This window comes from Oncorhynchus gorbuscha, linkage group LG22 (assembly GCF_021184085.1).
Source record: "Oncorhynchus gorbuscha isolate QuinsamMale2020 ecotype Even-year linkage group LG22, OgorEven_v1.0, whole genome shotgun sequence".
In the NCBI taxonomy this organism is placed as follows: Eukaryota; Metazoa; Chordata; class Actinopteri; order Salmoniformes; family Salmonidae; genus Oncorhynchus; species Oncorhynchus gorbuscha.
The window spans coordinates 16,983,253-16,995,987 of record NC_060194.1 but is presented as its reverse complement, the minus strand read 5'-3'; the positions used below and the strand labels follow the sequence as shown (position 1 = coordinate 16,995,987).

Sequence of the window (12,735 nt, the reverse complement as noted above, 5' to 3'; positions counted from 1 at the left end):
AAAGCCTTGAATGCGTAGGTGTGTCCAAACTTTTGACTGGTACTGTATATATGTATATGTTAACTTTTTTTATAGATTTGTTACATTTTCACAAAAGTTGTGCTATAATAGTGGACCAATAGAGCATCTGTAGCCCAGGCAAAGATATGGGCTACAGGCAATTCAAAATAACATTCATTAAAGTTAGAAAATAACATTCATTAAAAGTACCCTGCACCACCAAACTTCTTCCGTGGCTACACATTTTGGTTTTTGCCCTAACACAACACAGCTGATTCAAATGATAAAAGCTTGATGATTAGTTGATTATTTGACCGGTTAAAGGATGAGAGAGGGAGGGGTCTGACTGGATGGGTCCTTAAAAAAGGAGAGCAGGAAGCAGTAGAACCCATCTCACAAACAGAGCGCTGACATGACCAGACTACAGGTGAGAGTTCAACATAGTCATCTAGTGCTGTATCTGCTTTCATCCCAAATGGTAACCTATGTGGTGCACTACTTTTGACCAGGACCCATTGGGCATATGTGACCCTATTCAAATGTGGTGCGTTACATAGGGCAGGGGTCTCCAACAGGTCATAGTAGTAGTAAATATTTTTTCACGTGTTCAACTGTCAAACAAATCTCGAGTATTAGACACTGCAAGTTACTAAATCAACGCGACTTGACGTTATCCCACCTCTGGTTAGTAAACTATTGGCTTAAAACGTCACATTTAAAACCATATCTGCCAATTAATTTCCAGCAATATTGCCTTGTCGCTCACTCCCTGTGTAGCCAGTTGATGCCTAGTGGGTTGCCAGATTCTTTCACAACTAAGTATTAACTGCAAGGTATACTTGTCAAAAGTATAGAAATTGTATCTATTGTTATTTGCAAACCTTGCCATGAAATGAGCAGCAATTGGCAATACAGAACCATCGCTAGACTGGCACATTTGACCACGCATTGCTTTCTCATGTGTTACTTTTCTTCCAGACATAAAATAAATGGTTTTCTGATGTGATTTAAGCACTGCCTTGGACTCGGAACATTACATTTGGTTCTCCATTACCAATTGTAATTGAGTGTCAAACCAGGAAATTGAACTGAGAACATTTATGACAATGGCTGTAATTTGGGGTTTAAAATCACAGCTTTTTTATAGGGCCCCTTTAGTTTATTACTCATTTTACTGTGTCTATTGCCAGAACGGTACACTGAAGAGTTGTAGGGCAGAGAAGAATGAGCCTATTTGAAAGAAGTCGCTTGCGGCGTGTGTATTAATAAAGGTAGCTCATGCCAGGCAAGTTGCGTCTCCTGCTCTAGAAAAATGTACTTTACCAGCCAATTTCATTTGCAAAAGGTGACTTACTAGGTGTGCCATGCATCGGGGTTAGTTATCTAGGGTGCTGTTTTGGGGAGAAACCAAGAGCATAGACTTCTCCTTATTCCCGTGTGCCAGGCTAATCTACTCTGTGGTGGAAGAGATGATGCCTGGTATTCCTTAGCCCTTCATTAGTTGAATGTGTTAAGTGGACTTGCTGGGGTACTCGAGGAGAGGTTGGGGAAACACTGATGGCTTATCTCGTGTGTGTCTCTCAGGAGACTATCACCATGGCGATGTTGACCCTTCTACTGCTTCTCTGCGCTGCCTTTACACTGGGCGACAGAATGACTGCGCGCATAGCAAGTAAGAGTCAGCCTCACACTTTACATCACGAGTGTCAAACGCATTCCACGGAGTCTCTTGCATCTGCAGTTGGCTTACCTTTCAATGAAGACCTAGACAACCAGGTGAGGGGTTCCTTACTAATTAGTGACCTAAATTGATCAATAGAGGGAGGAGCGAAAACCTGTAGACACTCTGTGCTCTGTGGAATGAGTTTATGCTTTACATCATTGATTGTGTATGTTTTGTTGTAGTGTGGTATGACTGATCTCCAAATGTTATTTTTGATGCAAGGGTCAGTCTGGACTATCCTTTAAAGTCTGCTGCAATTTCGAACCCTCCCTGTCTTCTACTTTCAGATGATTTGGTGACATTTGCAGCAGACCAAAGAAACCCATGCCCCAGAGGCTGGTTCCATTTTAATTCACGCTGCTTCATGTTTGTCAAAACGGCAAGGACATGGCCCAATGCGGAGGTATAATGCTTGCTTTCTACAATTGAAGTCAACTTAGTATTTTGAGTTTAAGGTGCTTTGGCCTTATTTTAACAGGCGCCTCATGTAAAATACTGAACCTCCCCTTAATATGCTGTAATTGCAATTTTCTATAGGCTTTTCAATATTGTGTGGAGTTGGGCCCTCTTGTATATTAGAACCCTCAAGGCATGGGTTAAGACTGAGATGAACTAATTCCTATTTTGAGAGTCCAGAAGACAAATTCTCAGACTGGACAACTGACTAATACTTCCATTATGACATGTCTTTGTCTCTGTGTACTGCTTGCTCTAGCGCCACTGTCAGTTACTTGGAGAAAAACTGAAGCCTGTGTACAACACTGTAAAGTACCTTGGCGCAAACCTGGCATCTGTGCACAGCTATGAAGAGTCCCAATTTGTACAGGCGGTGGTGTTGATCACGACTGGCAGTTTCCCTCTTACCTGGATTGGCGGATTTGATGCTGTTCAAGCAAAGGTGGAAAAGGTGACTTAAGACTAATAAAACCATCAGCTCGGAGTAGGTGTTAAGACACTGGTCAGACAACTCTGTGCCAGGAGTAATCAACTCTCCAGTTTCTCAGCTGGTAATGACCACAGTTTGAGGTACCGCAGAGGAAAGATTGACATTCGCAACTCGAGTTCTACGTGGAATTTGGATATTACCATTATATCCACACTCCCATTTTAATAACTGTAAATTGCTTTGGCACAGTAGGCATGAAGTTACTTGCCGACCTTTTAACCAATGTCATCTCTTTAAACTGATATTAATGTCATTTTAAGTATTTAGGCATGTGACCTATGCCTCGTGTGAAGTCATTGTCAAAAGCAAAATAAATACTGTTGGTTGTAGGTCTAGATTTGAGTTGAGCATCTCGAAATATCCAGAGCAATTGCCACATCTGATCCATTAGATGAACCAGATACTCCATTGGCCTCTAACGATGTGAAGAGTCTGCAATGTCGGTCAGATTCGAGGGACAGGCACAACTCCGAGAAATGTTTTCTCAGTTTCTGGCATGTCATGTGTGCTACTTGTATCAGTACTCGTAACAACCTAAGCATTACAAAACGTATATTTGCTCAAATAAGCCATTATGTTTTTCGTTAATGAAATTGACGGCCATACAAAAACGAGTTGCTTGGTGACCAGGAAAAACGCTACCCGCTTGAAGGCAGATGTTGGGCTTTGTTATCCTTCTCGCTTCGCCTCTTCCTCTTTGCTATGGCGCAGAAACAACTTACTAGCTGTCTTTTTCTATTTTGGGGATTTCTAGAAATGTGGCTGTAGTATCAACACTTGTGTATTTTTTTTCTCACCCAACAGTTCCATTGTCAGTCTGCATGTTTTGGTAGTGGTGGCTTTTACTGTTTTGTTGGAGGAAAGACCATGAGTGTTGTATTTTAGAAATTGTTCAGCAAGCACATGTAACATTTGATACTGAGATCTCACTACTTCCACACAGGACAGGCTATGGTTCTGGAGTGACGGCTCCAAATTTGATCACGAGAGCTGGGCTGAAGGGGAGCCGAATAACCACAAGGGTCGCAGAGAGCCATGTATTCAGATCAACTTTGGAGGTACATTATCATTCATCAAATTAAACTTTTTTTGAGTAAGTTTAAGAAATAAATGTGACCTACTTTTCCCTTTTCGTGTGTACATCGAGAGGTAATTTCTATTTCGTTTTTCCTCTTAAGCTGAAAACGGCTGGAACGATGAATCATGTGGAGAGAGCTATCCCTCCGTGTGCTCCATAAGAACCTGTTGAATCCTTCAAACTGTCAATTGAAACCAAAAATGCTACTCTGGTGTCAGCATCCTAACTGCAAATGTTTCATGTTATAGTGAATTACTTTGAAGGTATTTGTTGCTGTAAATTACATTTGACTTGTGTAGTTATATTAGCTTGTTGTCAATAAAACGGGTGTACGTATTTAATCTCATGAGTGGTTATTAAACACTGCTTCACTTTGTTTCTTGAAGATGCAGTCTGGGTGTCTGTTCAGTGGGCATTTAAATTCTTTGATATTGTTGCTCCATTGTTTCTTGAAGAATAGAATTACCTTAGGACCTGAAGTTGTCTGACTCCACAAACATTAACGTAAATGAACAGTGTATGTAGCTTTAAAAGAAGTAGAAAATGATCATGTGTTGAGTTTGCTGCAATTTACCACGTTTTAAATATTTATGAGCTTCAGCAGACCTAAACAAGTTCCACAAATGGAATGTTTCTCTGAATGAGGGGGGTCAAAAGTAAGTCAGTATCTGGTGTGGCCACCAGCTGCATTAAGTACTGCAGTGCATCTCCTCATGGACTGCACCAGATTTGTTAGTTCTTGCTGCAAGATGTTACCCCGCTCTTGCACAATGGCTCCTGCAAGTTCCCGGACAATTCTGGGGGGAAATGGCACTTTACCCTCAGATCCAACAGGACCCAGACGTGCTCAATGGGATTGAGGTCCTGGCTCTTCACTGGCCATGTCTGAACACTGGCATTCCTGTCTTGCAGGAACCCATAGTGCGTGGTGAGTTACGTGGCTCTAGACTGTTCTCGGACCGAGAAACAGCTTCGTACATTTGCAATGACTTCAATTAATTTTGACCATTACGAAAATGGCGACATTTAGAAATGTCTCAGACACAAGACTAGGTGCATTGCGACCGTCTCGGCCCATATAGACAGACCCCAATGTTTCTGTCCGATAGCTCATTCAAGGACCCCGTAGCAAGTCATGGAAAAAGTGGATTTTCAGCACCAATTAGGGTTTTGCTCGGACACCAAATGACCGATCGAGCAGAAACTTGTGATTCGGGGTCGCCTCAGCTAGGCCTACACGTAACATAAGAAATGGACCCGCAGCTAGAACGTAACTGTGTTTTATGTTTTTTTCATGGTTTGAACCAAAGGCGTTGTGAATTTTGGGCCAGCTCTGAAGTGTGTGATAGTTGGCTACTAAACAGGTTGGAAAAAAGTGGGTTTAGTATCAGTTTGTCAGAATGATATCTAATTGACTGATGGACGGTGACTTGCTGGTGACTCTTGTCCATTTGCAATATGTTTAAACAGTGAGGTACCATCACCAAAAGTGACATTCTGAAATCAACCCTAACGAGCCATTGAGATGAACCAGAATCACTGCCCAGCCATCCCGAGTTCATCGGGCCAGTCAATTTCACATTCCTGCAGGATTTTTATAGCATGACAAATTCGTGATGGTACCTGCCCATTGAACCATATTGCAAATGCACAGTGACTTTGCAAAAGTGAGAACATAAACAAATGGACATGATGAAATCAACACAACGAGTGATGGAAAGGTACAACTCTCACTGCTCGGCCATCCTGTGTTCATCAGGCCAGTCAATTTTGCATTTTTGAGCATGTCAAATTTCATATGGTAAATGCACATTGAAACATATTGCAAATGCACGTGCATTTGCAATATGATTCTATAGTGTAAAAACATCACAAAATGGACATGATGAAGTCAACACAACGAGCGATGGAAAGGAGCAACTATCACTGTCAGGCCATCCCGAGTTCATCTGGCCAGTCAATTTAGCATGTCAAATTTCATATGGTAATTGTCCATTGAACCACATTGCAAATGCACGTGCACTTGCAATATGATTCTATAGTGAAAAGACATCACCTAATGGACATGATGAAATCAACACGAGTGATGGAAATGTACAACTATCACTGCCCGGCCATCCTGTGTTCCCATAGCGAGCATTAATATCAGAATGACCGGTAAATGCATTTACAAGCATATTTTTGGGGGTTACCAGGTGCCTATTTTCAATCACCAGTTGCACAACATGCGTATCCATCAGAATATTTTAAACAGTCCATAAAGCCCTCAGGATGGACCCCATAGATAGAGGGCCGTAGTAGGGTACTCCCATAGCGGGCATGGACAATAGGCGTCCCGGTAAATGCATTTACAACCATATTTTTATTTTTGGGTTACCAGTTGCACAACAATGCACGTGCATTTGCAATATGATTCTATAGTGAAAAAACATCACCAAATGGACATGATGAAATCAACACAACGAGCGATGGAAAGGAACAACTATCACTGCCCGGCCATCCCGAGTTCATCAGGCCAGTCAATTTTGCATTTCTGCAGGATTTTGAGCATGTCAAATTTCTTATGGCATTTGGCCCACAAAAAATTCCTTATGCACAATTTTAAAAAATAATATTGAAAAATTTTATAATAAAATTGGACAAAAGTATATTCATACAGTTCTTACACATGTGTAATTGACAAAAAAATCGAAAGAATTTCAAAAACGGTCCAGAGAGCACTTTTTTAAGGGTGTGTGATGTTTTTTACAAAATTTTGACATTTTTTGACTTCTGACTTTTGACTTCCTATGAAATCATATTGAAATTGGACAAAACATATTCCTTATGCGCATGTAAAGAAAAAAAACATGATAATAAAATTGGACAAAAGTATATTCATACAGTTCTTACACATGTGTAATTGACAAAAAAATCGAAAGAATTTCGAAAAACGGTCCAGAAAGCACTTTTTTAAGGGGTGATAAGTTTTTGACAAAAAATCATTTTTTCAAAATTTTGCTTTTGGACGTTGACTTGGGTTACATTTCCAATATGAAAAACCCCGGTGGAGCGGATTCGCCCCCTGTTGAATTTTTAAAGTGTTACAACTGGCAATTGCCATATGTCATTTGCAATACACTTTGCATGAATCAACGCCGAATTGGGTGGTATTGGCCAATGTGTATATGGTTTGTCCGATGCCAATGACTTGCCATTCATTTTTGTCCAATACAGGGGGGTCTTCCATTACTCACCATGGACTCGCAGAATCTTTTTCTTCTTCCGCTACTCTGACGAGCCCAAGGCGGAGGATGTACGGCTCCCTCGGGAACAGGCCACGACCCCAGTGATCTGTGTGAAGAGGCGGAGAAAGAGAGGCTGGAGGGCGGGCTGCCTTCTGAGGAGTAGGGGGCGATTGAATAAACCCCCACTCTCCTCAATTCTGCTCGCAAACATGCAACCTTTGGACAATAAAATGGACAAGTTATTGGGAGGATTAAACTACCAACGGACATTAAAAACTGTAACATCTAACAGCTTCACAGAGTCGTGGCTGAACAACGACAATATCAACATACAACATAGCTGGCTGGTTGTACAATGTACTGGCAGGATAGAACAGCGGCATCTGGAAAGACAAGGGGCGGCGGTCTAATGTATTTTTGTAAACAACAGCTGGTGCACAATATCTAAGGAAGTCTCGAGCCATTGCTCGCCTAAGGTAGAGTTTCTCATGATAAGCTGCAGACCACATTACCTGCCGAGAGAGTTTTCATCTATATTCTTTGTAGCTGTTTACATACCACCACAGTCAGAGGCTGGCACCAAGATAGGATTGAATGAGATGTATTCCACCTTAAGCAAGCAAGAAAATGCTCATCCAGAGGCTGCGCTCCTAGTAGCCGGGGTCTTTAATGCAGGGAAACTTAAATCAGTTTTACCTCGTTTCTGTCAACATGTTACGGAGCCACTCCTTAGTTGCCCTGGCTGTGTGTGTCGGGTCGTTGTCATGCTGGAAGACCCAGCCCCTTACTGAGCCCCTTACTAAGAGAAGGAGGTTGTTGGCCAAGATCTCGCGATACATAGCCCCATCCATCCTCCCCTCAATCCGGTGCAGTCGTCATGTCCCCTTTTCAGAAAAGCATCCCCAAAGAATGATGTTTCCACCTCCATGCTTCACGGTTGGGGTGGTGTTCTTGGGGTTGTACTCATCTTTCTTCTTCCTCTAAACACGGCGAGTGGAGTTTAGACCAAAAAGCTCTATTTTTGTCTCATCAGACCACATGACCTTCTCCCATTCCTCCTCTAGATCATCCAGATGGTCATTGGCAAACTTCAGACGGGCCTGGACATGCGCTGGCTTGAGCAGGAGGACCTTGCGTGCGCTGCAGGATTTTAATCCATGACGGCGTAGTGTGTTACTAATGGTTTTCTTTGAGACTGTGGTCCCAGCTCTCTTCAGGTCATTGACCAGGTCCTGCCGTGTAGTTCTGGGCTGATCCCTCACCTTCCTCATGATCATTGATGCCCCAGACCGAGGGTGATAGACCGTCATCTTGAACTTCTTCCATTTTCTAATAATTGCGGCAACAGTTGTTGCCTTCTGTTGATAAAAGGATATGTAGAAGGATGAGCCGGTTAAGGATCGATTCAGACAAGGTGGTAAATTGTACGACAAGCGACAGGTTTATTCAGAGTAAAGATATCTGGTACACGTATATACGGGCTCCTCTGTTAGCTCATCAGAGACTAGCAGAAAAAGGCACCTGCTAACAGTGAGTACAAGCTTCATATACACAACAGAAAGTAGGTTGATTTCTAGGAGATCGGATCTTCGGATTGGATCAGGCTGGGGTGTAGTCGTCCGGCATTGGCTCTGTTGTCTGTCCTTCATCGTAGAGTCCTGCCATGCCTGTTCTTGGTCGTCACACCATGTTCAGCTGAAAAGGGATCTGGTGTGTGCGCTATCTTCAGTCACACAATGTTCGGCTGGGAGGGAGATTATGTGTGTGTGCTAGTTTGTCTGCAAGTCAAGGCTGTGTCTCTTCTTCCCAATGTGTGGGTGTATGTCTTATCTGTGTGTCCTCGGCAGTTAGTGTGTATTGTATGTGCGTCGTCCCTGTCTTCAGAAGAGTCAGTGTGTAATGTGTGTGCGTCCCTATCTTCAGAGGAGTCAGTGTGTAATGTGTGTGCGTCCCTATCTTCAGAGGAGTTATGGCCGAACTCCCGGCCAGCACCTGTGGCTAGGAGTATCCTGTATGGGGCCCAACCTGTTTTACTATGAAAATACGTTGTTATGTGTTGTCTCAGTTATAACAATGCAATAGCAGTAATGTCACCTACATAAGAATTAGCAATCCTCTACAAATCCCTCTCTTCACGTCTCCCCAGAGACGTGACACAACCTAACTAGATTCTGATACAAAAGAAAACTTTTCCCAAAGGTGCTATGAAAGAAGGCACAACATTAAAAATAAATGGATGTATATGTATTCCCACCATGTTCCCAACTCAATCCCACTATGTACTAAGTTGGCTACCAGCCACCTAGGAACTTACAACCCTCATGTAACAGAGCGGAGAACAACAGCTCAAAATGAAAGGAAAAATTATATTCTACATAAGCCAACTTTTTCCTGCTCCTCTCTTCACATCTCCTAAGAGATGTGATATAGTCCAGATACATTACTCCAAGCAAAAACGAAAACATAATCCAAAAAGGAAAAATAGCCTAAACTAGGTAAGTCTATACGGAAATGGCCCACAAAGAAAAATAATTTCCCCCTCTTCCCATCCCAGATGGGACACGACATACAATGGAGAAGCTTAATCAATAAAAGCAACTGGATCCCCCTCCTAAAATGGCTGCAAAAACTGAAAGATGGGTCTCATGCTCCATACCGTTATCTCGCACCTGGCTCCTGTTATCCAACAAAAAGACCGCTTGTTCTCGCAACCCACGCTCTGAATGTGCCCTCCCTTCTGTATTTTTCCAGCATGAGAAAGTCCCATGGCCCTGATACTTTTAACAATGTTTCAAATCAGCTAGGTAGAATAACACATACATACCTCCACACAAGGCAACAGCAGATAATATTCAATCTTATATATGGTAATGGCTATAATGTAAAATAACCCCAAGGGTGTGAACACAAATTCAGCAATGAATCATATAACAGTTACAAAGTTTAAACTACCTTCATGTCAAAAGAGAACAGCTCATTCAAAAACTGAACAAAAGAAAATAGTGTGAAATTTAAGTCCCCCTTTTGACACCCGCTAGGGTGTCACTCATTATCCTCTATTTCAGCAGTCATAGCATTTCATGAAAATAATAAAAAGTTTATTATTAATAACAAGTGATATATGCCTTTGTTGTATGCTTTTGTTTCCCCCCTTTGTCACCCACAAGGGTGTCACTTATCAAAAACAGGATAAAACTTTATTGTTATTGACATGTAAGATAAAACTTTGGTCATGGAAAACAGAGTAAAGAATTATTAGAAACCATCTGGTCCTCTCAGCTACTCCTATCCTGTACCAGGTGGGCTCCTTGCCACCCAGGGACTCCAAACCTTCACAACAGGGAGAACAAACATACTGGAAAGAAAACCTATCATAAAAATGTATAACAAGGAACTGTGGTGGTGTAAAATCATTCTTGTTATGCAGGTGAATGAGGACCCAAAAGCGACTTGGCGAAAACAGAGTCTTTAATCCAGTAAAGTAAAATACAATCAAAAAACACAACCTCCACTCGTAATGACGAGAACCGACTGGAGACTCGATCTTGAACAGCAGGTTGCCTCGGGAAGGCACTTGAACCTAGCAGACTCAGACACCTGCTCACCACGCAGCATCTGAGGGAAACACGACACGACTGGGCGAAACACAAACACAGCACGGTGACCAATACATGCAAGGATCCGACAGGACAGGAACGGAACACAAAGGAAGAAATAGGGACTCTAATCAGGGGAAAGGATCGGGAACAGGTGTGGGAAGACTAAATGATTGATTAGGGGAATAGGAACAGCTGGGAGCAGGAACGGAACGATAGAGAGAAGAGAGAGCGAGAGAGTGAGAGAGGGAGGGGGAGAGAGAGGGATAGAAAGAGGGAACGAACCTAATAAGACCAGCAGGGGGAAACGAACAGAAGGGAAAGCATAATGACAAGACAATATATGACAAAACATGACAGTACCCCCCCACTCACCGAGCGCCTCCTGGCGCTCTCGAGGAGGAACACTGGCGGCAACGGAGGAAATCATAGATCAAACGGTCCAGCACGTCCCGAGAAAGAACCCAACTCCTCTCCTCAGGACCGTAACGAAAAAAACGATAAAAAGGGAAACTAGGGTACTACTCTAAAAAAAAATGAGACACGGGTAGAGAACTGAAAACTTTAGAGCAAACAGGACCAAACAGGCCAGGAGAGTAACAACTAGGGACAGACTGAGACACAGCAAGGGCAGGAACAAGAACAGGAGAGATGCGATGGCAGGGAACAGACTGAGACCCAGCAAGACCAGGAGCAGAAGCAGAAAAATACGCACAAGGGTGGACCCCATCGTCAGTATCGGAGCGCTGGGACAGAATGGCTCCCACGCCCACCCCGACGCGTCAACCTCAACAAAAACTGTTTAGTGACGTCAGGTGCAACAAGGATAGGAGCGGAAGCAAAACGCTTCTTAAAGAGATCAGAACAACAATCATACGACCGGTGAGGAGGAAGGGAGTTGGTTCTGGACCGACTGAAGACCGTGCGCAGACCATGATATTCCTCCGGCACTCCTGTCAAATCACCAGGTTCCTCCTGAGAAGAGGGGACAGAACAAACAGGAGAAATAGCAGACATTAAACACTTCACATGACAAGAAACGCTCCAGGAAAGGACAGAACCACTAGACCAATCAAAAGAAGGATTATGACACACTAGCCAGGGATGACCCAAAACAACAGGTGTAAAAGGTGAACAAAAAATCAAAAAAGAAATGGTCTCACTATGGTTACCAGATACAGTGAGGGTTAAAGGTAGTGTTTCATATAATATACTGGGGAGAGGACTACCATCCAAGGCAAACATGACCGTGGGCTCCCTAACTGTCTGAGAGGAATGTCATGTTCCCGCGCCCAGGCTTCGTCCATAAAACAGCCCTCTGCCCCAGAGTCTATTAATGCACTGCAGGATGCTGCCGATCCGGTCCAGCGTAGATGGACCGGTAAAGTAGTACATGTACTTGACGGAGAGGACCGTCTAGTAGCGCTTATCAGTCGCCCTCCGCTTACTGATGAGCTCTGGCCTTTAACTGGACATGACATGACAAAATGACCAGCGGAACCGCAATAGAGACAGAGGCGGTTGGTGATTCTCCGTTCCCTCTCCTTAGCCGAGATGCGAATACCCCCAGCTGCATGGGCTCAACACCTGAGTCAGTGGGGAAAGACGGTAGTGTCGGAGAGAGGGGAGACACAGTTAACGCGAGCTCTCTTCTATGAGCTCGGTGACGAAGATCTACCCGTCGTTCAATGCGAATAGCGAGTTCAATCAAAGAATCCACGCTGGATGGAACCTCCCGAGAGAGAATCTCATCCTTAACCTTAGCGTGGAGTCCCTCCAGAAAACGAGCGAGCAACGCCTGCTCGTTCCAGTTACTGGAGGCAGCAAGAGTGCGAAACTCTATTGAGTAATCCGTTATGGATCGATTACCTTGACATAGGGAAGACAGGGACCAGGAAGCTTCTTTCCCAAAAACTGAGCGATCAAAAACCCTTATCATCTCCTCTTTAAAGCTCAGATAATTGTTAGTACACTCAGCGCTTGCCTCCCAGATAGCTGTGCCCCACTGCCGAGCCCGACCAGTAAGGAGTGATATGACGTAGGCAATCCGAGCTCTCTCTCTTGAGTATGTGTTGGGTTGGAGAGAGAACACGATATCACACTGGGTGAGAAAGGAGCGGCACTCAGTGGGCTGCCCAGAATAACAAGGTGGGTTATTAACCCTA

At 43.5% G+C, this 12,735-nt stretch overlaps 1 protein-coding gene across 1 annotated transcript; it reads left to right on the top strand.

Moving 5' to 3' along the window:
- The first annotated feature begins 354 nt into the window (after positions 1–354).
- LOC124010116 (ladderlectin-like) lies at positions 355–4,083 on the top strand. The gene is made up of 6 exons (XM_046322473.1): positions 355–427; positions 1,585–1,672; positions 2,011–2,126; positions 2,439–2,630; positions 3,613–3,727; positions 3,848–4,083. The coding sequence occupies exons 1-6, from the start codon at positions 413–415 to the stop codon at positions 3,916–3,918; spliced, it is 597 nt and encodes a 198-aa protein (XP_046178429.1). The 5' UTR covers positions 355–412; the 3' UTR covers positions 3,919–4,083.
- The last annotated feature ends 8,652 nt before the right edge of the window (positions 4,084–12,735 follow it).